The sequence below is a fragment of the Haematobia irritans genome, chromosome 1 (assembly GCF_050003625.1).
Source record: "Haematobia irritans isolate KBUSLIRL chromosome 1, ASM5000362v1, whole genome shotgun sequence".
Lineage (NCBI taxonomy): Eukaryota > Metazoa > Arthropoda > Insecta > Diptera > Muscidae > Haematobia > Haematobia irritans.
In genome coordinates this window covers 76,567,725-76,593,498 of record NC_134397.1, presented here as the reverse complement: position 1 = coordinate 76,593,498, position 25,774 = coordinate 76,567,725, and the positions used below count along the sequence as shown (strand labels likewise).

Sequence of the window (25,774 nt, the reverse complement as noted above, 5' to 3'; positions counted from 1 at the left end):
TGAATCTATTCTAGCTAATCGATTTGTCCCTCCCCCAATTAGGTATCAATGCTAATGCCATGCAATTCTATCGCGGTGGTGTCTCCCATCCATGGCATCCATTATGCTCTCGTAAAAATCTCGATCATGGTGTCCTAATTGTAGGGTATGGTGTCTCCGATTATCCAATGTTTAACAAAACATTGCCCTATTGGATTATCAAGAACTCTTGGGGCAGCAAATGGGGTGAACAGGGCTATTATCGTGTGTATCGTGGTGATAATACATGTGGCGTCAGCGAAATGGCCAGTAGTGCAGTACTAGCCGATGATTAATGAGATACTTGGGTCCAAACAAAAAAAAAAATGATTATACACCATCTACACACAAACGCAACACGAAAATGTTTGTCAACCCCAGAATTGATCAAAACGAAATACACACAATAACGATATATACATTTACAAATATGGTGCATTATTCATTCTTACATACAAGCATACAAACCCTATATACTCTTCATATTTTCCATGAACCAAACACTAATCCCCCAGAGATATATGCAAGTGTGACATTAATTTGTTATTTTACACATTACGATTACTTACAAACGATTAAAATGCGAAAGTGAAATAAATTCACAAATACCAACACCAACATCATGATGATGGTTATGGTAATTATTTGCAAAATATGAAAATCTCTGATAATCCTCTTAAAACAGTCTCACCCTGGCATCCACTCATATATGTGGTGGCTGTACAACTCTTTGTGCAGCCATCATGGCAATACAAATCATACCATTGCGCATACTTAATACCACCACTCCACACTCAATAAATTTTCATCTAGTTTTTTTTTCTTATACTTTTTTTATATTCAAATAAAAATATAACATTCATACCCCCACCCTACGTACATTCATTGATACTTGATATCACTACTAATTGCATTTTATTATACAAAAACAAAAATTATATACCTTTTTTCTTCGTCTTACAATATTGTTACTCCCTTATTTTTTTGTTAAACGAAAGTGTAGTGTATAATGTAAAATTCATATTCAAATTCAATAAACAATTTAATAATGTAATTAAGTATTTTGTTTTTATTCATTCTCGTATTCACTTAGTTTGAGCAACAAGAGTCGAAGTTTACGTGCCTCCAAGCCTATGGTCAATGGATGTTCTGGTACTTCATCTGATGCACTGTAAATGTTAGCTGGTGTAAAAATGCCGTTGACTGAAATGATAGGGAGGGATAAATTGTTGAGCATTTGAGGTATAAATGAAAGTGAATAAACAAAAAAAAAAACAAGGATCATATTACTCTATCGGTGTGATAGAGTAATATGATCTTTGACTACTGGATACTAGTATTCTGAATATTTAATCAAATTAATGGAGAGTCCTACACTCCAGACATTGCTTTTACTGATTACCACTTATTGCCATCGATGGCGTATGGCCTGACTTGACTGATCAGCATTTCAAAAATTGGGTCCCCAATCGACGGATTGAGTCAAAAATCGTTTTTTCGTCAGTTATGTTTTTATACCCTCCACCATAGGATGGGTGGTATATTAACTTTCCCATTCCGTTTGTAACACATCGAAATGCTGGTCCCAGACCCCATAAAGTATATATTCTGGGTCGTGGTGAAATTCTGAGTCGATCTAGCGATTTCCGTCTGTTGGAATCACGCTAACTACCCTCCACCATAGGATGTGTGGTATATTAACTTTGCCATTCCGTTTGTAACACATCGAAATGCTGATCTCAGACCGTATAAAGTATATATTCTGGGTCGTGGTGAAATTCTGAGTCTATCTAGCGATTTCCGTCTGTTCGTCCGTCTGTTGGAATCACGCTAACTTCCGAATCAAACAAGCTATCAACTTGAAGCTTGGAAAAAGTAGTTTAGTATTGCAAATGGGCCATATCGGTATAGCCCTCATATAAACCAATCCCCGGATTTGACTTGCGGATCCTCTTGTAGGAGCAAACTTAATCCGATCCGGTTGAAATTTGGTATATGGTGCTCCATAATTATATATAGCCCGCGTATAAACCGATCCCCAGATTTAGATTGCGAAGCCTCTTTGAGAAGAAAATTTTATGCGATCCGGTTGGTACTTGATATTAATATATGACCTCTAAGCGCCATGAAAAAATTGGTCCGTATCGGCCCATATTTATATATAGCCCCCCATAGATACGGATACCCAGATGCGGAGCCTCTTGGTAGTGCAAATTTCATCTGATCCTGTTGAAATTTTGTGCATGACGTCAATATATGGCCATAATTAGCCCCCGTTCACCAGGTTTTACTTGAGCCTCCTGGATAAGCAAATTTCATCAAATTAGATACGAGATGTCAACATAACAGCCGTGCAAAATTAGTACATAACCGTGCAAAATTAGTACAACTACATGTTGTCAAAGCAGTATCTCCTGGGTTGTTATCGCAGTAATCATCCAAACCACCATCTCATGCATGCACAACCATCACCCAGGAACGTAAGGCTTGATATACATAATCTAGAGCGCGAGATCCAGCGCTACAAAAGAGAACCTCCAGATCAAGCAGCGTACCAGGCTGGTTTGAACAGGATTCATGAGGATACTGTAGCTGAAGCGGTGAGAATCTACAAGGTTAATCCTGTTCTCGGAATCCGTCCACCGCCCATAGCACCGGTGGAAAGAGACCTCCCACGGCAGACTAGGGTAGTTTTAGCCCAGTTAAGATCAGGCAAGTGCAGCCGCCTCAATTCCAATTTATCAGTGATTGATAGCAGCGTAGCTGACGTATGTCCAATTTGCAACCAAGGGCCACACGACACGCGCCATATTTTCTCTTGTCCAGCTAAAACAACCCGACTTACCGCCAGGTCACTCTGGACGCACCCCACCTTAGTCGCAGAGTTCCTCGATCTGGCCACAAGCTGAAGTACCAAGGCGTATAACATAAAAATGGATGAAATCACAATAAACTGTTACAACAACGACAACAGTACATAACCGTGCAAAAGTTAGTCCATATCGGTCCATGATTACATATTACCCCTGAAGAACTTACTTATCTTTGTGTAATATGCCTATTGGCGAATTTAGAGGTGAACTAAGGTTCGTCAAGACACCGAATGTATTGCCGTGCAAAATTATTACATAACCGTGCAAAAGTTAGTCCATATCGATCCATAATTACATATAGCCCCCTGAAGAACTTACTTATCTTTGTGTAATATGCCTATTGGCGAGATTTAGAGGTGAACTAAGGTTCGTCAAGACAACGAATGTTTTGCAACAAGAATGAACTTAGGTTCATGAATACACCAGTGCTTGGTAGGTGAATGGAACTTAAGTTCCAATAAATAACAGAGGTTAAAGTTGGGAACTCTAGCAAATACCCCAATTTGCTTCGACGAAATACTCCTGGCAACCCAAATTAAAACAGGTGTGAATTCGTGTCACATTTATTATGGTTGAGAGATGAGAGAGATTCTTATGAGCGACGAGAGGCAACGATGTGATCTGGTTGACAGTCAAGCGGCAAGAAGGAAGAGATATCCTGTTTCACATGACAGGAACCTTCTCATAAAATAAGAGCGGATAAAAAAGATAAAAGGAGTTGCCACTCGTCATTACAAAAATCTTAATTCAGTGTTGTATTGTTCTTAATTCATTGCTTTACAAACTATAGCTAATTTTTATAGAAATATACAATTTCAGTTCAACACATTTCACTTCAATACATTTCAATTCAATAAAAAGTTTAATGGAATTTCGGTTCAAGATGCATTAACACGGGAGCCACCGTGGTGCAATGGTTAGCATGCCCGCCTTGTATACACAAGGTCGTGGGTTCGATTCCTGCTTCGACCGAACACCAAATAATTTTTCAGCGGTGGATTATCCCACCTTAGTAATGCTGGTGACATTTCTGAGGGTTTCAAAGCTTCTCTAAGTGGTTTCACTGTAATGTGGAACGCCGTTCGGACTCGGCTATAAAAAGGAGGTCCCTTGTCATTGAGCTTAACATGGAATCGCACAGCACTCAGTGATAAGAGAGAAATTCACCAATGTGGTATCAGAATGGAGTGAATAGTCTAAGTGAGCCTGATACATCGGGCTGCCACCTAACCTGACCTAACCTAACACCAAACTGCGTTCGACCCCATTTAAACCGATCTCCAGATTTTACTTCTTGAGCCTCCTGGAGAAGTAAATTTTATCCGATCTGGTTGAAATTTGGTATGTAATGTCTAAGCACCGCGCAAAACTTGGTCCGTATCGGCCCATATTTATATATAGCCCCCATATATTCGGGTCGCCAGATTAGGATTGCAGAGCCTCTTGGAAGTGCAAATTTCATCTGATCCGGTTGAAATTTTGTACATTACACCAATAAATGGACTCTAACCACCATGAACAAATTGGTCCATATCGTCCCATAATTATATATATTATATATGTGGAACGCCGTTCGGACTCGGCTATAAAAAGGAGGTCCCTTGTCATTGAGCTTAACATGGAATCGGGCAGCACTCAGTGATAAGAGAGAAGTTCACCAATGTGGTATCACAATGGACTGAATAGACTAAGTGAGCCTGATACATAGGGCTGCCACCTAACCTAACCTAAGATTCCTCTAATTATACCCTCCACCATAGGATGGGGGGTATATTAACTTTGTCATTCCGTTTGTAACACATCGAAATATTGCTCTAAGACCCCATAAAGTATATATATTCTGGGTCGTGGTGAAATTCTGAGTCGATCTGAGCATGTCCGTCCGTCCGTCCGTCCGTCTGTTGAAATCACGCTAACTTCCGAACGAAACAAGCTATCGACTTGAAACTTGGCACAAGTAGTTGTTATTGATGTAGGTCGGATGGTATTGCAAGTGGGCCATATCGGTCCACTTCTACGTATAGCCCCCATATAAACGGACCCCCAAATTTGGCTTGCAGAGCCTATAAGAGAAGCATATTTCATCCGATCCGGCTGAAATTTGGTACATGGTGTTGGTATATGGTCTCTAACACTCATGCAAAAATTGGTCCATATCGGTCAATAATTATATATAGCCCCCATGTAAACCGATCCCCCGATTTGGCTTGTTGAGCCTCAAAGAGAAGCAAATTTCATCCGATCCGACTGAAATTTGGCACATGGTGTTGGTATATGGTGTTGGTAACATCCAAGCAAAAATTGGTCCATATCGGTCCATAATTATATATAGCCCCCATATAAACCGATCCCCAGATTTGGCTTGCGAAGCCTCAAAGAGAAGCAAATTTCATCCGATACGGCTAAAATTTGGTACATGGTATAAGTATATGGTCTCTAACAACCATGCAAAAATTGGTCCATATCGGTCCATAATTTTATATAGCCCCCATATAAACCGATCCCCAGATTTGAACTCCGGAGCCTCTTAGAGGAGCAAAATTCATCCGATCCGGTTGAAATTTGGTACGTGGTGTTAGTATATGGTCTCTAACAACCATGTAAAAATTGGTCCATATTTATATATAGCCCCCATATAAACCGATTCCCAGATTTGGTTTGCGGATCCTCTAAGAGAAGCAAATTTCATCCGATCCGGCTGAAATTTTGGTACATGGTATTAGTATATAGTCTCTAACAAACATTCAAAAATTTGTCCATATCAGTCCATAATTATATATAGCCCCCATATAAACCGATCCCCAGATTTGAACTCCGGAGCCTCTTTGAGGAGCAAAATTCATTCGATCCGGTTGAACTTTGGTATGTGGTGTTAATATATGGTCTATAACAACCATGCAAAAATTGGTCCATATCTTAAAGCTTTACAAAGGAGAGCCTCTAGATCAACAGATGAAGTAGTGAGAAACTAATCCTGTTCTCCGAGTTCGAACACCGCCCATAGCACCGAAAGAAATATAACTCCCACGACAGAACAGCGCAGTTTTGGTCAAAGTTAGATCAGTGATTGATAACAGCGTAGCTGGCGTGAGTCCCGTCTGTAATCAAGGGTCATTTGACGCGCAAGGGTCATTTTCGCTTGCAGTTAAAACATTTTTTTACTTACTTTCACAGGACTTGAGGAAACTCATTACTTCATGAACCGAAGGATAAGCCAAAATGATATTCTGTTTAGCCATGCCCGTCAATAGACCCAATATACAACGCTTGACATGTAACCAAGTATCGGCATATAGACGGGCTCCCGAACCATTTTCCAAGGCATGAGCAATACGTGATAGACCGAATTCATAATTCGATTTAGCACAATACAAAGTGCCAACCACCAAATTGACAATACACAAGTGATGATATTGCTTGCCCATGTTGCCCTTGAGTTCCTCGGCCTTTTCAACTTTGCGCATTAATTCCTCAGCTTCTTCATTTTGAAAGGTCATAATGTAGGAAACACATAAATTAGCCAAGACAGCTGCTGAGACGGTCATGATCTGAAAGAAAAATTGTGAAATCGATTTTATCAAGCGGTATTGGATTTTCTTACATCATCTCCATGTTGCCTAACTATGGGCTCATAGAAAGCTGCAGCCTCTTTGTATTTGTCACCCTGCATAAAGAGTACATGTCCAGCATTTAAACGCCATACAGGATTTTCCGAACAAAATTCTGCACTAGAACGAAATTCCCTTTCGGCTCCTACAAAATCATCATCCCGCCAGGATATCCAAGCCCTAGCCATAACAACGGGTAAATATCTGAAAGATGAATTAAGGCAAAATTTGATTAACTGATAATTCTCCATTAACTCTTCGCTGAGAAACATTTACAATTCTAAAGCATTCTCATAATCCTTTAAAGCTGTCCTTAAAGCATTCTGGTCTGTAGTCGATCTGACTTCTTGTACTTTGGCAGCCAGGCTACGTAATTTGCCAGCCAAACTGGAGGCCAAGGTTCCCAATTTCTTTTCTGCTGACTCTGCCGAAGCTTGAGCAGTTATTAAGGCATCCAATAATTCATAGAGGTACTAAGTGAAAAACCAAGTCGATAAATAGTTGGGTCAGATTGGATCATTGTCTCCATTTACCTGTGATAGATATTTGTATGTCAAATCCGTATGTTCGGCTAGAATATCTGCTGCTGTATCATACATTTCATGTTTACAACAGATAAGCAAAATATTGGCAAATGTTTCTCGGGGACACGATGGAGGTCCTAAATCAAGGAGGAAAGCTAATTTCCTTAATCCTGCTACCGGACCCTGGGGATCTGTCAAAGCCATATTATGTAATGTCACTGGATCCAATTCACTTTCAGCTCTTGGTGGCAAATCCAACAAAGCATCTCGGGCCGAATCAACTGAAAGGAGGAAACGTACGAACAAATTATATTAAACATATAGGAAACAGCTATAGTCGGCAGGAACTGTATGAGTGTAATAATGCTGCAATTGCAAAAATTATCCAACACAAAAAGCTCCTCTATAACAAATATTATGCAAATCGCATAGACTTGCAAATAATCGTTTATTTATTTATTTTTTTTTTTTTCAAAATGTATTTATATTTTTATTCATCAATAACATAGCTATATTGTCCCATTTTTCAGCAACTCGAAGTTCAACAGGTGAGCGATGTCTACACACAAAGCAATAATTCGTTTCTCCCAAACGAAATTTTAGAAAAATAAACATTGCTTACTATTTGCTTGTCACTGTAAGGGAATTTGTTTGTGATAAACGTTGATTCTTTTACAGAATGTGAAAATAATTTTATAACGACTAAATCAAAAAAAAAATTGTTTTGATTTTCTTGATAGTTGCATCTTCCCTCACATATTTCTCACTTCTACGACGTTTAGATAGTTCTTAGCACTTTTTCTGTAATACAAACAATGTTGAAGAAATCCGTCCGGAGAATCGAACCGGACCACTAGGTTATGCAACTCTTATTGTCATAAACGCACAAGTAACGCCAACAGTCAAGCAATTATACTTATAGTCCACTTTTTGGGCAAACACAAAACGATATAAAGAAACTTTATTTAAAGAACTTCTTAAATCTATGTAGTAAATACAACTTGAACGTGAATCTTTTCAGTCTTCCCTTCCATTCAGTTTTCAATCTATAGCAATCCCTTCAACCTGTATTCGGTCGGGCCGAATCTTAAATACCCACTACCATGAATCAAATATTATAAATTCCTTTGAAATTTCAGGAGGGTTTGATGAGAGATATTCTCCCCAGCAGAGCAGTTCAACCAGTACACTTCACGAAGATAAATTCAAAGATTTTACCTATGAAGACTATACAATTTTCTGGATTTATAAGAACCATTTTGGTTTGAGTTTTAGAGAAATCATTAACATCTCTTGTAAGTGTGCAAGATAATGATGAAATTACGCCTTGATTTGAAATCTGAAATCTGTAGATTTTCAACCCCATTATTTAAATGATTACGAGAAGTAAAATCTAAACATTTTACATTCAGTTTCAAGCAATTTTCATGATCAGTGCGCCTTCTATACCCTCAAGAAGTGAAATCGGCCTATATGGAGGCTTTACCAAATGGACCGTATAGACTAAATCCCATACACTTTTTTTAATTCTAAAATACCAGTATATTTACAATTTCAGGCAAATCAGATAAAAAATACAGTTTCTATAAGCCCAAAAAGTAAAATCGAGAGATCGGGCTATACTAAAACATTGACCGATACTCACCATTTTCGGCGCGCTTCTTTATAGTTCTATAATACCTCTAGATTTTCAATTTGAGGCAAATTGGACAAAATACTACGAATTTTATAAGCCCAAGAAGTAAAATCGGGAGATCGGTCTAAATGTGGGCTATACCAAAACATGGACCGATACTCATCATTTTTGGCACACCTCTTTGTAGTCCTAAGATACCTCTAGATTTTCAATTTCAGGCAAATTGGATAAAAGCTACGGTTTCTATAAGCCCAAGAAGTAAAATCTACAGATCGGTCTATATGGGGGCTATATCAAAACTTGGACCTATATTCATCATTTTCAGCACACCTCTTCTTGGTCCTAAAATACCTGTAGGTTTCCAATATCAGCCAAATCGAATAGTAAATGCAGTTTCAAGAAGCCCAAGAAGTAAAATCGGGAGATCGGTCTATATGGGGACTATACCAAAACATGGACCGATACTCATCACGCTTCTTTATGGTCCTATAATACCTCTAGATTTTTAATTTGAGGCAAATTGGAAAAAACTACTACGATTTTATAAGCCCAAGATGAAAAATCGGGAGATCGGTCTATATGGGGACTATACCAAAACATGGATCTATATTCATCATTTTCGGCACACCTTTCTATGGTCCTAAAATACCTCTAGATTTTCAATTTGAGGCAAATTGGAAAAATATTACGAGTTTTATAAGACCAAGAAGTAAAATCGGGAGATCGGTCTATATAGGGGCTATACCAAAACATGGACCGATACTCACCAACTTTAGCACACCTCCTAAAATACCTCAAGATTTCCAATTTCAGGCGAATTGGATAAAAACTACGATCTCATAAGCCCAAGACTCCAAATCGGGGTTTATGTGGTGACTATATCAAAACCTGGACCGATATAGTCCATCTTCGAACTTGACCTGTCTGCAAAATTTCAGCACGATTGCTTCATTATTGAAGACTGTAGCGTGATTACAACAGACGGACATGGTTAAATCGTCTTAGAATTTTCCCTGATCAAGAATATATATATACTTTATATAGTCGGAAATCGATATTTCGATGTGTTGCAAACGGAATGACAAACTTATTATACCCCCGTCACCATTCTATGGTGGTGGGTATAAAAACAAATGTATATAAAATCAAATAATTTGTTACACATTGTTTGTATTACAGGTGCTAAGAGCTAAAACTTGTGGAAATGAGAAAGATGTGAGGGAAGATACAATTAACCAAAAAAATAAATTTAAAATGCTCTAAAAGAATCATCGTTTCTTTTAAACAAACTTCGTTACAGCGAAAAGCCAATGGGAAACGATATTTGTGTGTTTAAAAATTCGTTTGGGAGGAATGTTTTTTTTTTGCGTGTTCACTCTCATTTCTATGTGTAACCCCCATTTTCATGAAGCTCCGTTAGTGTTACTTTAGCTAACGAACTTTTAAACCGTGATATCTACATATATGCCATCTTGCGTATATATTCAATATGCCAGTTAGAAACTTAACTGCTGAAAATTTTTCAGTTAAAGTTAACCGGAGAAAAAATATTTCCATTTTTCTTTCTGTTAACTGCCAGTTAAAGCGTAACGGAGCTACATGAAAATGACCGTAAAAGTTTTTAGTTGAATAACTCGTGAATGCGATTCATATTATTAAAATTATATAAAACAGCTAACCATTACTTATTAATATAGGTCAATGTATTATAAACAAATTTTAAATCTAATTTGCAACTAACCATTTCCATCATTATATTCAATGGCGGCTTTCAAATTCAATGCCTGCGTTATGCCAGAAAGAGCCATAGTAATTGGATTTCCAACACTTCGTGCACTACCATCGGTGTCAATTTGAGCGCCAATCCCCAACTCGGGATGATTTCTGATGCCTCGTTCCACGATTTCAGCTGCAAGAAAATAAACAATATTAAAATATTTCAAATACATAACGAACAAAGGTAAAGTGCTCGTCAAACATCAGAAAAAGTTTTTAACGTTTTCCCGTTATAACGGGAAATCCACATTTTCGATACTATATCAAATCCATCAAATGTGTTGGGTGCTATATATAAAGGTTTTTGTCCCAAATACATAGATTTAAATCTGACTTAAAATTTAAGTCGGCTAATGCCCTGGGATGGTACACTATGATAGTAAAAAACAAGTAAGTAAAGTCGGGCGGGGCCGACTATATTATACCCTGCACCACTTTGTAGATCTAAATTGTTGATACCATATCACATCCGTCAAATATGTTGGGTGCTATATATAAAGGTGTGTCCCAAATACATACATTTAAATATCACTCGATTTGGACAGAATTTGATAGACTTCTACAAAATCTATAGACTCAAAATTTAAATTGGCTAATGCACTAGGGTGGAACACAATGTTAACATAGTAAAAAAATATGGGAAACATTTAAATCTGAAGCAATTTTAAGGAAACTTCGCAAAAGTTTATTTATGATTTATCGCTCGATATATATGTATTAGAAGTTTAGGAAAATTAGAGTCATTTTTACAACATTTCGACTAAGCAGTGGCGATTTAACAAGGAAAATGTTGGTATTTTGACCATTTTTGTCGAAATCAGAAAAACATATATATGTAAGCTATATCTAAATCTGAACCGATTTCAATCAAATTTGGCACACATGACTATACTACAAATTGTACTCCTTGTGCAAAATTTCAAGCTAATCGGGATAAAACTCTGGCTTCTGGGTCTATAGAGGTGCATATCGGGCGAAAGCTATATATGGGAGCTATATAAATCTGAACCGATTTCAATCAAATTTGGCACGCATAGCTACAATGATAATTCTACTACCTGTGCAAAATTTCAACCAAATTGGGCCAAAACTCTGGCTATTAGAACCATATTAGTCCATATCGGGCGAAAGATATATATGGGACCTATATCTAAATCTGAACCGATTTCAATACTAAATTGCACTACTAATTGTACTCCTAGTGCAAAATTTCAACCAAATTCGCCCAAAAATCTGGCTTCTGGGGCCATATAAGTCCATATTGGGCGAAAGATATATATGGGAGCTATATCTAAATCTGAACAGATTTCAATCAAATTTTGCACACTTGACTATACGACCAAGTGTTATGTTTGTGCAAAATTTGAAGCAAATCAGAGTAAAACTCTGGGTTCATATAAGTGCATATCGGGCGAAAGATATACACCCAGAAAAAAGTGACCCCTTCTTTAAGTTAAAATGAACTTACTGTGAAGAAAGTTGAACTTCGTATAGCGCCAAAGACATTTTTATTTGTTTGAACGATGTGATTTTCGTAGAAATTAGGTATAATGCATTCCATATATTAGTTAACATTTTCCTATATTTATTTACCACTATGCTACAGAATGAAAAAAATTAACTGATTTGAATTCATATATGGAATGAGTTTATTGAAATTTTTTCATTCATTTGGACAAATCTTACATATTTGTGGTAAAACTTTTACTTCATAATTAGAACTGCTTACTTTCGTTTTTAAATACAATTTTATTTATTTATATAAGCAATTTTATCTTCAATAAAAGACATGTTTTATTAATATATTGAATATATTTATTAAGAATCAACAGCATCGACTGGCCTTAAAATATTAGTTTATTATTCCACTATTTCCAATTTCCATGTAATGTCATCAACTGCAAAACGCATTTTTTCTTCTTCTTGTACCTTTCACTTTTAATAAGTTGCTGCGTAACGATTTTGTCCTCCTTTTACAATTTCAATACCTACAAATATAAAAAAATCATAAACCATTTTTGTTACAAAAGGTTAGCGTCACTGAATATTACCTGATAATTGAAGATTCCAAAATGAAGACAAATGAAAGGGTTGTTATTCTGCTGGTGTTTTCTTTCTTTATACACCATCACGAACATTGATAGATTTATTTTCAAAAAACGAACATTTTTCTCACTAATTTAAAATAATAATTATTTTATATATTTTATTTGTTACTTATTATATTATTTTACCATATTATTTTTTAACAATCTCTCCGTATACCAAAACAACGCGATTCCAACTAAAAAAACAACCCACGCGCAAACATATCGACCACTCCCAATAGGAAAATTTCATATATTCTAACAAGTGTGTTTCCTTAAGATTTGAAAGGATTGCATACTTCTTAGTACGAATGAACTAAAATATTTTTCTATGCCAAGTGTTGTTCGTATGTATGAAAAACTTTCTATTATAAAGGAAGTCGCAATTATCATTTTATAAGAAATTTTACTAATTTTGAGGAAACTTGGTTTTAGTTCGGATTTTGTTTATTTTTACGAATGCTTTGTTATCGGTGAATAAAATTTTCTTGTTCAGTAGTAAATTCTTATACCCAGCGAAGAAAACAGTATTAGTAAAATTCCATGCCTTATTCTAGTTAATGAACTATTCCTAACTGCTTACAGTTTAGGATTTTTTTACTGAAACGAGTAAATTTTATTATTTCTCACAAAAATTTACCTTAATGGAAATAAAATGGATAAACTATATTGATGAAGAATTTTTCCTTTAGTTTCGAAGGCACTTTTTTCTGGGTGTATATGGGAGCTATATCTAAATCTAAACCGATTTCTTCCAAAATCAATAGGGTTCTATTCTGACCAAAAACAGGAACTTGTGCCAAATTTGATGGCGATTGGACATAAACTACGACCTAGACTTTGATCACAAAAATGTGTTCACAGACAGACAGACGGACGGACGGACAGACGGACATGATTAGATCGACTCAGGGACCGTCCCTGAGCATTATTGCCAAAGACACCATGTATCTATCTCGTCTCCTTCTGGGTGTTGCAAACATATGCACTAACTTATAATACCCTGTTCCATAGTGTGGCGCAGGGTATAAAAATGTAATTGGCCTAAAATTTTGTCAGAAAACAAAAATAATTTTTTTAAGCAATCAAAAGTCAAATTTGTGAACATTTGAATAATACCAAATCCACTTAAGTTCCAAGTGATTACACTAAAAAAATTTTGCCATAAGGTCAAAGAGTTTATGTTCTTAAAATACAAATGTGACTTTTGCTTAACATAGAACACCGTAAAAAAGTAGACTGTTTTATAGGAAGAATGAACTATCTCGCACAAAAATTGAACTAAATTTTACTCCACATTTTGAGATTTCCACATAGCGTTGTTAAAACCGGGAAATTTTAATGCACTGTTGTACTTTTTAACTGCAGTTCACCAAATTACATCCACTCATATAAGAAAAAATTAACTAAAAGTAAAGAAAAAAATCATTGGCGCCAAACCATGACAATTTTAACCATACAGTAGTTCATTCTTACTACTTTTGAGAATCGTACGAAAATCTTCTTTTGCTTTAGTTCATATTGAACTTATGTGTACGTTCATTGAACTTTATAACCACGTTTAGTTCATAAATTTTTGAAACATACTTAAAAAAAGTAAAATTTCATTAAGCTGTGGAAAATTTCGAAAAAAATAATAAAATAAAATAAAAAAAAATAATAAAATAAAATAAAAAAAATAATAAAATAAAATAGCAACTAATTTTTTTCCAATAAAAATAAGTTAAATTTACTGTTAGTTTAACTACGGAAGAAGTTAAACAACTCTAATATAAAGTTGTTTTACTTGTCCAAAGGTCGATAAACAATGAAGTCGCCCTTAGAATTGACTCGACTTAGAAATGGGTATCTTTACATGAAAGAATAGTTTGTTTGACCAAGATCAACTTGACATTAATAATTCTGAAAAATTCTTGAAATTTTTTTACTTGAAACATAGCATACATTCTACTTGAAGTCGATTCTGAATTTGGAAATTTAAGTTGTCGTTAATACGTTTGTAATGTATTTCGATTGCATATAAAGAAAAAAGCTGAAAAAGCGTATGAATCAACATTTCCTAGAATCAAGTACGCAAAACTAACATTTAAAAGAGAATTGTGTCTTAAAAGAGTCTTTACTTCAATTCTCCGCTTACTACCAGAAATGACCCCGAAAGTGAAGGCCAGATTTGATCAAACAAAATTTACTCGTGAGCTGAACCTATCGTGAGAACGGATAAAACACACATTGAAAAAGGACTAAAGCCATAAAGTTCCAGAAAGAGCAAAAGCTCACCGATGCACAAAAATAGTTAGACATGGGGTCAAAATAAATGCCGAATATTATCGGGCAAATATCCTAAAGACACACCGAAAAAAGCCAACGAAAATTTGTCATTGATTTAACGAAACATTTTCATTAATACAATGAAAATATTCGTTAATAGTACGAAACGTTACGTTGATTAACCGAAAATTCGTTATAGTAACAAAAAATGTTTTCTTCATGTGCTATTAAAATTCTTTAAAACGTGTTACCGACATCTTAAATTTCCAAATGCATACTCGACTTCAAGAAGAAATTAAGCTAGGTATCAAGTAACAAGTATATACGGCCGTAAGTTCGCCCAGGCCGAATCTTATGTACTCTCCACCATGGATTGCATAGAAACTTGTACTAAAGACTGTCATCCACAATCGAATTAATTGGGTTGCGGTAACACTTGCCGATGACAAGGTATCTTAAAACTTCTTAACACCGTCTTCTCAATTGTAAGTTAGTCCATACGGGGTATACATTAAACATTAAAAAAAGGCTCATTAAATACGTAAAAAATTCAGTTTGACACAATTTTCTATAGAAATAAAATTTTGACAAAATTTTCTATAGAAATAAAATTTTGATAAAATTTTGTATAGTAATGAAATTTTGACAAAATTTTCTATAGAAATACAATTTTTGTATATTATTTTTGAGGATCGGCTATATATAACTATAGACCGATATGGACCAATTTTGGCTTGATTGTTAGCGACCATATACTAGCGCAATGTACCAAATTTCCCCACGTACCAAATTTCAACCGGATCGAATGAATTTTGCTCCTCCAATAGCTCCAGAGGTCAAATCTGGGGGGTCGGTTTAAATGGGGGTTATATATAATTAAGACCGTCATGGACCAATTTTTGCGTGGTTGTTAGAGACCATATACTAACACCACGTACCAAATTTCAACCGAATCGGATGAATTTTGCTCATCCATGAGGCTCCGGAGGTCAAATCCGGGGATCGGTTTATATGAGGGCTATATATAATTATGGACCGATATGGACCAATTTTTGCATGGTTGTTAGAGATCATGTACTAACACCAAGTACCAAATTTCAGCTGGATCGGATGAAATTTGCTTCTCTTAGAGGCTCCGAAAGCCAAATCGGAGGATCGGTTTATATGGGGGCTATATATAATTATGGACCGGTGTGGACCAATTTCTAGATAGTTTTTAGAGACCATATACCATGTACCAAATTTCAGCCGGATCGGATAAAATTTGCTTCTCTTAGAGGCTCCGCAAGCCAAATCTGGGGATCGGTTTATATGGGGGCTATACGTAAAAGTGGTCCGATATGGTCCATTTACAATACCATCCGACCTACAACAATAACAACTACTTGTGCCAAGTTTCAAGCCGATAGCTTGTTTCGTTCGGAAGTTAGCGTGATTTCAACAGACGGACCGACGGACGGACGGACGGACATGCTTAGATCGACTCAGAATTTCACCACGACCCATAATAAATATATATACTTTATGGGGTCTTAGAGCAATATTTCGATGTGTTACAAACGGAATGACAAAGTTAATATACCCCCCATCTTATGGTGGAGGGTATAAAAAAGCCTTTAAAATTAATTGTTGAAAAACATCTCCTATTTTTGAACCCTTATTTACTTTGTAGTGAAGATACCAAAAGTCAAGAAACTTAAAGACGATTTCATAAGTTCTAAAGAATTTTTCAGAATTATTAAAGTCAAGTTGGCCTTAGTCGAACGGAATTTTCTTTCATGTTAAGATACACATTTCGAGTAGAATCTCTTAACTATCTGGACAAAACGACGTCAATGAAAAATTTATCGACTTTTGGAAAAGGAAAAAACTCTACATATCAGAGAAATGCATCTTGTATGCTAAGCAATTCGAATATTAAAGACATGAAATCTTTGGCCTCACGACAATATTTTTTTTCGGTGTAGCATTGAATACCTGGGTAGACAAAAGGACTCAGCACGCATCAACCAAAAATGGTTTAAGGAGGAAATTTCTTGCTTCAATTCTACCGCACACTGGCCATCGCAATCTATCGGACCTATGCGCCTGTTGTATTTTGGAGAGTAAGGTTGGCACTAAGAAACAAAAGTGTTGTCCTTCTCTACAACGGCGCTTCTTTGGGGATGAACCAAAATATCTCAGGTCCACTTTCTTGCAGAATCAATAGAAACTTACCCGTATAGTCAATGGCTTGGCTTTTTTCCTTCTTTCGAAAATGAGATAAAGCCAAATTGTAAGCAATCAGAGGATTGAAGCCACCAACTTGAAGAGCAGTATTGAAACGTTGCACCGCGTTATCAAACTGATCGGCTTGATAGAGGAGGCAACCTTCATCATTGAGAGTTTCGGCAGTGCCTCCAGTGCGTTGATTAAGAACACTTTGAGCACCAGCAAAATCTTCACTGGAATAGAGTATAGCACTTTGAAGTTGCAGACATTGTTCCTTAAGCTCTGCATTATCACCGATTTGTTTCAATATCTTTAAGGCATCACCAAAAATGCCAGCCTGATACAGCGATTGAGCATAGTAGAATCTAGGAAAGGAGAATTGGATTAGATTTCTACTGCTTTGTTTTTCTGTGTATTTGGACTCACTTATATTTGGCTATTTTCGGCATTAAATTACAAAGTTGTTCATAACAAGTTGCGGCCTCCTCATATTTCTGGGCATGATAATAACAATAGCCCAGGGTGGATAAACCGGCTCGGGTATTTGCTGCCTCACCCAAATTAATAATGCATTCAATGACATCCTCATAGCGTTTATCCTTAATCTATGGGGATAAATATAAAATACAGGGGAATTAATCATTTAATTAATAATAATTGCAATCTTATAGACGGTTTTCCTACCAAATTGTAAATCGTTCGTGTTATATGTCCTTCTCGCAAAATTATTCCTTGATGTAGCATTTCGATGGTATTTCACTCGCTAATGTTTTATTCCCTAAAGTGTTTTGTACAATATGGGGGTTTTATTGTCCTTTCGATGGTGTCCATGGCAATAACATTTCTTTTTGCGTAGCAGTTGCCATACCAACCGTAGTGAGTGAACACCTTGCGCCACCGGCAAGTTGTGAAAAGTCGCTAGTCTGACAGTGAATCTTACACTAAATTAAAATGGAGGAAATATTTTAAGAACTAAGCAGTAGATATATGGCATAGTACAAAGGCAAAGTATGTTTATAATAAAATTGGGAGTTAAGGCCCTTGCCTCTAACTTCTACTGTGCTTGCACAAGGTTCGTTTCATTTACGTTCACTACATATACAGGGTGGCTGATATGTATTGCAACCAACTAAGGTTTGTTATTATGTCTAAACAGCTAGTCTGACAACTGACAGATTTATTCCAGTGACAGTTTATTTTATTGTTTACAGGCTTGCAAGCGCATTTCTTGAACTCCATCGCAAATCGATGCCCTCATTCCAGAGTACGCGAAGTCGACTTAGCAAGTTTTGATGGAGTTGGGATGTTTTGATGAAGTTGGATGTTTTTGATGGGAATTGCATCCTGTGCAAAGTTCGAATTTATTGGACATTTCTATCAAAAGTTATGGTTTATATTGTACTTAGACTGTGACTAAAGTTTTAAAAAATGTCCAATCCAAAAACGGCAAAAAGCTTTGTTCGGTCTAAAGTGGTCTAAGTCATTTTTAGCCATGTTCTATTATCACTATTTTGAGTTCGTACATACAAAAAAAAATTATAAAAAAATATGATTTTAAAACCGAAAATAAGGGAATTTCTATCTTATACGTTTTTTGAGAAATTTCAAAAAAAAAACACTTTGAACTTGTTTCCTATTAAATTCATTTTTAGACTTAGCGTACTTTGGAATTTAGACATCTGAATGCTATAGATATTCAGAAATAAAGTCATTTGTGATGGGGTTCAAGAGTGATAGTGTGATTGCTTTATATTTGACTGGAAAACCATAAGTGGCTATCGTGGCACTAAGCCTTTCAGGATCAATAAAATTTAAGTTAGGACAGAGATCTCATTTGTCGAATTTTCATTCTATACGAGGGCGGTTCGGAAACTTCTTAGCCTATCAATGAAAGAGAATAGTTAGTTTTTCAAAAATATTTTTATTTTTCAATATAATCTCCTGAAACGTCAATACACTTAGTCCAACGCTTTTCTAGCAATGATATCCCTTGATTGAAATAGTTTTCATCAAGGTCTTCAAAATAGTGGTTTACAACTGTAATTGCATCTTCATTTGAGGTAAAACGCTTGCAAGCAAGGAATTTTTTTAGATTTGGGAACAAGTAAAAGTCACTGGGAGCTAAATCAGGAGAATAAGGTGGGGGATCAAGCAACTCGTACTTTAATTCGTTGATTTTAGCCATTGTTAAAACAATTTTGTGCGCTGGTGCGTTGTCTTGATGAAAAATTATTTTTTTGTGTTGTAAGCCAGGACGTTTTTCATTTCATTTATTTATTTACTTTCATAATCCAGATTACATAGCATACAAAATATGAGACTTACAAATATCCTAATTTCTATTAAAATAATATATATAAAATATATAATATTCTATTAAAATATAATTCAATAAACTTAAATATGAACACGAACATGATATTAAAGTTTTATTAAATAATGATTAGCACGCGAGAATCAGAAATAGGGCTAGAGATAAGAGTTTATAAGTTCTTTGAATTTACTACATGACCACGAAAACTCTCTGTGTTCATAATTTATACGGATGTTCCAGATTCGTATAGCTCGAATTTGGAATGAACGTTGCATATCTAGAGTGCGAAATGGTGGAACAATCAAAGAGCGTGTCCTCTGTGAGCTGCCAAATTCAAAATAGGAAACTAAGTACTGTCTTCCTCACGCATACGGTATCTATCCATGTCTTCAACTTTGGTATCTCCTTCGACTTCGCAAGAGGATCCGCTTACTTCTGATTCAGACAGAGGCTTGCCCATTTCTGAATCCTTTAGCTGATCGTTTTTATACACCTTCATTTGGATATAACGAAAGCCATAACATACACGACCCTGAGTGTTCAATATAAACACTGCATGACGTCTTGGTCCATCCACTTCATCCAAACTACCAACCTTCCAATCAGCTGTTGGAAGATCTGGATTGCATTGTTTCAGTCTATTTAAAATAGATTCAGGGTCAGAAGGGTTTGCAGGTATCCACGCATATGCTCTAAGTCTAGCCGGTATAAGGTCCCAAGACCATAATAGAGGTAACATTCTGGATGGCAATGTTGTTGACAGTGAAATTTATTTGCCTATCCCGGCCGGTGTTAAATGTTACATTTCGACTTCGCAGAGTTCAACGTTATAAAATTTCGGTTGCACCATCCTCCTATTATATCCAATTCGGTATTAACGTTACCATTGAAATTAAACCCTGGAGCTGTTCTATCATTTGCAATCAACTGCAGATCGTCTGCATACAGGTGAGGTTCCATAAAGTGAATAATTTCAAAAATATCATTCATGTATATAGAAAATAGCAGAGGTCCAAGAATGGAACCCTGCGGAACTCCTCTATGTACTCTTCGTGTAGAAGAAGAACTATTATTGTTCCAAATATATTGAGTTCTCCTATTAAGAAAGGATTCAATCAGCCGACATGCTCCGAAAGAAAACTTGTACCTCGAAAACAACTTGTTCAGTAGCTCCTCATGACTAATTGAGTCGAAAGCTCTACTAAAATCTAAGCTAATCAATGCAACACGGCTCCCTTCATCCATATTCTTCCTTATACTATCAACGGTATTCACCATCATCGTGGTTGTACTGTGGCCCTTCCTAAACCCAGATTGGTTGCCGTTCAGAAAAGCCTTTTGTGCGAAGTAGTCTGAAATTTGTTAATTTACCAAGATCTCAAGAACTTTTGACAAAGTTGGTAGTATACTTATTGGTCGGTAATCTGAATTATCCTTCGGGCATTTAACTTTAGGAATAACTCTGGCGATAGACCATCCTCTAGGAAAGGTTGAAGTCATAAGAATTGTATTAAATATGTTCGTCAAATGCGAGGAAATCGCAGGAAAAACAACCTTAACGAACTTCAGTGGGATACCATCATCACCTACGGCGTTAGATTTGTTCCGATAAAAAGCTGACCATACGTCCATCTCACTAAGACAACTAAAAGAGAACCCCTCAAATGGGTCATTGCTGCTAGTATGGTAAAGAATGGTGGGTGGATTGTTTAGCTCCGGCATTATGAAGAAATCATTAATAGAGTTAACATCCACGTCCACATTAACATGTCTATCGTCACTGTAACCCAGCCTTCTAAGTTCTGCCCATAAAGTGAATATTTTCAAAAATATCATTCATGTATAGAGAAAATAGCAGAGGTCCAAGAATGGAACCCTGCGGAACTCCTCTATGTACTCTTCGTGTAGAAGAAGAACTATTATTGTTCCAAATATATTGAGTTCTCCCATTAAGAAGGGATTCAATCAGCCGACATGCTCCGAAAGAAAACTTGTACTTCGAAAACAACTTGTTCAGTAGCACCTCATGACTAATTGATTCGAAAGTCCCACTAAAATCTAAGCTAATCAATGCAACACGTCTCCCTTCATCCATCTTCTTCCTTATACTACCAACGGTATTCACCATCATCGTGGTTGTACTGTGGCCCTTCCTAAACCCAGATTGGTTGCCGTTCAGAAAAGCCTTTTGTGCGAAGTAGTCTGAAATTTGTTCATTTACCAAGATCTCAAGAACTTTTGACAAGGTTGGTAGTATACTTATTGGTCGGTAATCTGAATTATCCTTCGGGCATTTAACTTTAGGAATAACTCTGGCGATAGACCATCCTCTAGGAAAGGTTGTAGTCATAAGAATTGTATTAAATATATGCGTCAAATGCGAGGAAATCGCAGGAAAAACAACCTTAACGAACTTTAGTGGGATACCATCATCTCCTACGGCGTTAGATTTGTTCCGATAAAAAGCTGACCATACGTCCATCTCACTAAGACAACTAAAAGAGAACCCCTCAAATGGGTCATTGCTGCTAGTATGGTAAAGAATGGTGGGTGGATTGTTTAGCTCCGGCATTATGAAGAAATCATTAATAGAGTTAACATCCACGTCCACATTAACATGTCTATCGTTACTGTAACCCAGCCTTCTAAGTTCTGCCCACATGTCCCTAGGCGATGTCGCGCAAAATAAATTATGGAAGTGTCTAATCTTCTCTCTTCTCATGATGCTTTTCAGTCGATTTCTATACTTGCAGAATATTCTCCAGCTAGTCGAACATTTTTTTTTCAAGTAAGACCTGTATGCAAGGTCACGCATCTCACGGGCGCTTCTAATGCAATCCTTGTCTACCCAGTTTCTGTTGCCCCCCATGACGTTGTGTGTTTCTCCCAAACCGTATAATCCTCTTGGGCACATATCTATCATATGCCTGAAGGACGATGTCATTGAAAACCTCTATTTGTGCGTTGCAATCGTTTGTACTGTAGATGGAGGAGAAATCAGAGATTCTAAGATCCCGCAAATAACCCTCGATGTTAATATTAGAATAATCCCGAAAAATTATTTCGGATGTCATAGTAATCCTTCTGATACGGTATGACAGCAGTATTGCCGCATGATGCGAGATTAGAGAAGGAAAAGAAAATTGACAGTTTTTTGTAACCAAGCCCTTATTGCTCACTAGAAAATAATCTATCAAGGAATAACTTTGAGACTGGATGCAATAATGAGTTGGACTGACGTTATGGACTATATTGAGTCCATAACTGCGAGAAAAAATTCTCGAATTTGTACATTTAATTGATCATTTATTGTTTTACCCTTTTGCAGATAGTCAATCAATAAAATACCTTTGAAGTCCCAAAAAACCGTTGCCATAACCTTACCAGCCGATTGAATTGTTTTTGCCTTATTTTGGGGCACTTCCTCCAGCTTCAGTCCATTGTTTGGACTGTTCTTTTGTCTCTGGAGCATTGTGGTGGATCCATGTCTCATCAACAGATATGAAATCCATTTTATTTCTCTTAAAACGATCCAAACAAGCTTGAGAAATGTTCATTCTCATGCGTTTTTGATCGACTGTTAACAAATGCGGCACCCATCTTGCCGAAAGCTTTTTCATCTGTAGTTCTTCATGCAAAATTACATGTACCATTTGAGATGCCCATGATATTAGCAATTTCACGCACTTTTATTCGTCGATCATTTAATACCATATCATGCACTTTGGCTACAATTTCTGTTGTTGTTGCTGTTTTTGAACGTCCGCTACGTGGTTCATCTTCAATGCTTGTACGACCACGTTTAAATTCAGCAACCCAATTTTTTACTGTTGCATATGAAGGAGCACTTTCACCTAACACATTCACCATAACCATTATGAATTTTTTGTCCCGATAAACCTTTTTTATGTAAATATTTAATGACAGTGCTCATTTCTAATTTTTCCATTGTAAAAAAATTGCGGATACGTCTGTTTTGAACACATGTTTCTGTATGGAGCAGTTGCCAGATCAAAACAAAATTTAATATGTGTTCATAACAGAGATGGAAGTTTCCAAAACACTTAACTTTTTTCTGTTTAAACCGCGCTTTTTGTGCTAGGCTAAGAAGTTTCTAAACTGCCCTCGTAAAGACATGAAATCTTTGACCTCACGACAATATTTTCTTCAGTGTACATCCTCTAAAAGACATAAGACATTTATCATAGTCAATACATAGTCTATACTTCTTTCAAATAAACTTTTTTACAGCGAAAAGATGATGGTTCTTTTGTTTCTCTTCGACAAATAACCGAAAATTTCCAAATTCGGTTTTAATCTTTTGCAACCCTATCGTGAGAGTGATTGAGAATTTATCTCATGCTCACACCTCTACTCTACACAGACGTTATTCTTTGTATATTTACCACTTTATAAAAAATTTGTATTTAGATTATAAGAAAAAGATATCCACAATTATTGTGCTAGGCACCCGATATTTTCTAAACATTCTTTATCTAGACAGTTTTTAACTGACAATACCACCAAAAAGAGAATGTCATTAATGTGTGCAAAATTCCAATCCTCTGTCAGCCGATTAAATTCATCAAAACAATCATAGTTTTACACTATCGCCGGCCTATTGACGATAAGATACTCGGTAATGAAGCGATTTAATAATAAATTAATAAAACCATTTCAGCGACATTATTCGATTTAATAACAACACATAAAAGTATCATTCCATGGGTAATCTTTCGTTCAGACACAACGTTTCCAATGGATATTCTATTTACTGGAAGAAATTACCTCATCTTTTCTTTTTTGCTGGTATGGACGCAAGGATCTGAAATTTCACGAGTGAACTTGGAATGTTTTGACAGCTATACTAAGGAGCAGCATAGCAATGCATTGACTTACAAAAATTCCCATTTAGCTTGCGGAGGAGCAGAGGCAGCTTTGAGATCCAGAATCAAGCGATTACGAATGGATATTGATGTTGAGTTTGAAAAATTAATATTGGCAAAAGCTGCTGAGGATATGTGTGATAATATGAGAAGCTGTAATGATATCCCCGATTCTCAAGGGTTTTTGCAGTGCTACTCCACGACGGTATGTGTATTTAACAACCACATATCAAACCATCGAGCCATTACTTATTTTTATATTTTCCTTTAGACTTTACAAGCAGCCAAAACATCTGTGACAATGCACTTTAATGCTTCATCCCTTGTGGTTGAATTGAGCGAGAATGAAGACTATCAAAAGGATACCATGCATTGCACTTTGCAAGCTAAAAAGAAATATGTTGAGGATTGGTTGGACACCTATCAACGACATCTCCAATGCTTAAGCAGTACCTAGAGGAAAAGAGCAATTTTCAAAACATAATGCACTGAAAGAAGGGTTTGCTTTTCTGAGAAACGAAATTTTAGACAAAGTTTTCTTTTAATGCAAAAAATGTGTCTTTGAAAGCAAAAATATTATAGACAATCGTTGCAATACTTTCGGTCTTATTCGAAAATACTATTTAACTAAGGGGAATTTCGTTTGTCTAGAATTTCGTTACCGAGAAAAGTATTTTTTCTTTGTGTGTACATAGTGGATGTTTTTGTAATATTGTTTTTTTTTTTTCAATTTATATTTAATTAGACTTATAGTGAAATATTATCGATTCTCAAATAAAACGTTTTTGAAATCAATGATTTGGCACACTAAGTCAGGAATAAGGTGCTTCAATAAATCCATTCTAAAGACCTCAAGAATAAGGAACTCTATGGCTCAAATGGGATATGTCTAGACCAGCGTTAGAGATGAGAATTTCCAATATATGCCACCAAAGGGTGCCCCGAATATTACAAACGACATTCTTTGTTATAAATAAAATCCCAAATTAATACGGCATTGACATTACACTGGCAAAATCCACTTTAACTTGACTTTCTACTAGAGGTGTTCGCGTAACACGAAATTTTCGTGACACGCGTGAATCACGTGAGTCGTGAACAAAATCCAAATCAACTCTCGTGAATGGGACTAAAAGAAATATGTCGTGCATGAGAAGTAAAATCGGTTCGTAAAATCACGCTCACAAAAAAGAAATCAAGATTTATTTTTACTCATATGTTAACTGAAATTAATTTAGCTGTCGAACTATATTCTATTTTTCAATTTCGTTACCTTTGCTCACTGCCAGTTAAAAAATGCTGTGGGTCTCGTGAAATTGTTGTGAATCAGGTGAATTGTCGTAAATCGTGCGTGAAAGTGAGTCTTTATAAGTAGTTCGTGCGTGAGTACTGGTTTTCATTTTTTGAATCTGCGTGAAATTTCACTCACGCGCACACGTCTACTTTCTACACCCTCAAAAAAAAAATCGCTTCTGTAACATATACCCCAAACACATTTTGCTTCAGACATATATATTTTCAGGATTGGTCCAAACAAAATATTGTTTGTATTGTTCAAATATATTATGTTTCA

At 36.1% G+C, this 25,774-nt stretch overlaps 3 protein-coding genes and 1 long non-coding RNA gene across 6 annotated transcripts in view; 2 read left to right on the top strand and 2 right to left on the bottom strand.

The window, feature by feature from the left end:
* The window catches only part of CtsF (Cathepsin F), a 112,968-nt gene extending 111,896 nt beyond the window's left edge, over window positions 1-1,072 (top strand). For all 3 annotated transcript variants that reach the window (XM_075290848.1, XM_075290849.1, XM_075290850.1), the window contains one exon: window positions 43-1,072. In XM_075290848.1, the coding sequence (XP_075146963.1) occupies window positions 43-314 (272 nt within the window). In that variant the 3' untranslated portion in view covers window positions 315-1,072. The remainder of the gene's footprint in view (window positions 1-42) is intronic.
* On the bottom strand, window positions 262-17,933 carry Ttc30 (tetratricopeptide repeat domain 30). Its single transcript, XM_075290851.1, has 9 exons — window positions 17,686-17,933; window positions 17,428-17,606; window positions 17,008-17,366; window positions 10,401-10,568; window positions 7,033-7,304; window positions 6,776-6,972; window positions 6,493-6,703; window positions 6,058-6,439; window positions 262-1,221 (listed from the first exon to the last, which is right to left on the bottom strand). Exons 1-9 carry the CDS (start codon window positions 17,743-17,745, stop codon window positions 1,088-1,090), a joined length of 1,962 nt encoding a protein of 653 aa, XP_075146966.1. The 5' UTR covers window positions 17,746-17,933; the 3' UTR covers window positions 262-1,087.
* Window positions 12,228-12,712, bottom strand: LOC142221222 (uncharacterized). The gene is made up of 3 exons (XR_012717969.1): window positions 12,670-12,712; window positions 12,487-12,610; window positions 12,228-12,423 (listed from the first exon to the last, which is right to left on the bottom strand). It is a non-coding gene; the product is annotated as an uncharacterized LOC142221222 (long non-coding RNA).
* A 6,088-nt stretch (window positions 17,934-24,021) lies between the features above and the next one.
* On the top strand, window positions 24,022-24,996 carry LOC142221221 (uncharacterized). The gene is made up of 2 exons (XM_075290852.1): window positions 24,022-24,406; window positions 24,473-24,996. The coding sequence occupies exons 1-2, from the start codon at window positions 24,074-24,076 to the stop codon at window positions 24,656-24,658; spliced, it is 519 nt and encodes a 172-aa protein (XP_075146967.1). The 5' UTR covers window positions 24,022-24,073; the 3' UTR covers window positions 24,659-24,996.
* Window positions 24,997-25,774: the final 778 nt, after the last annotated feature.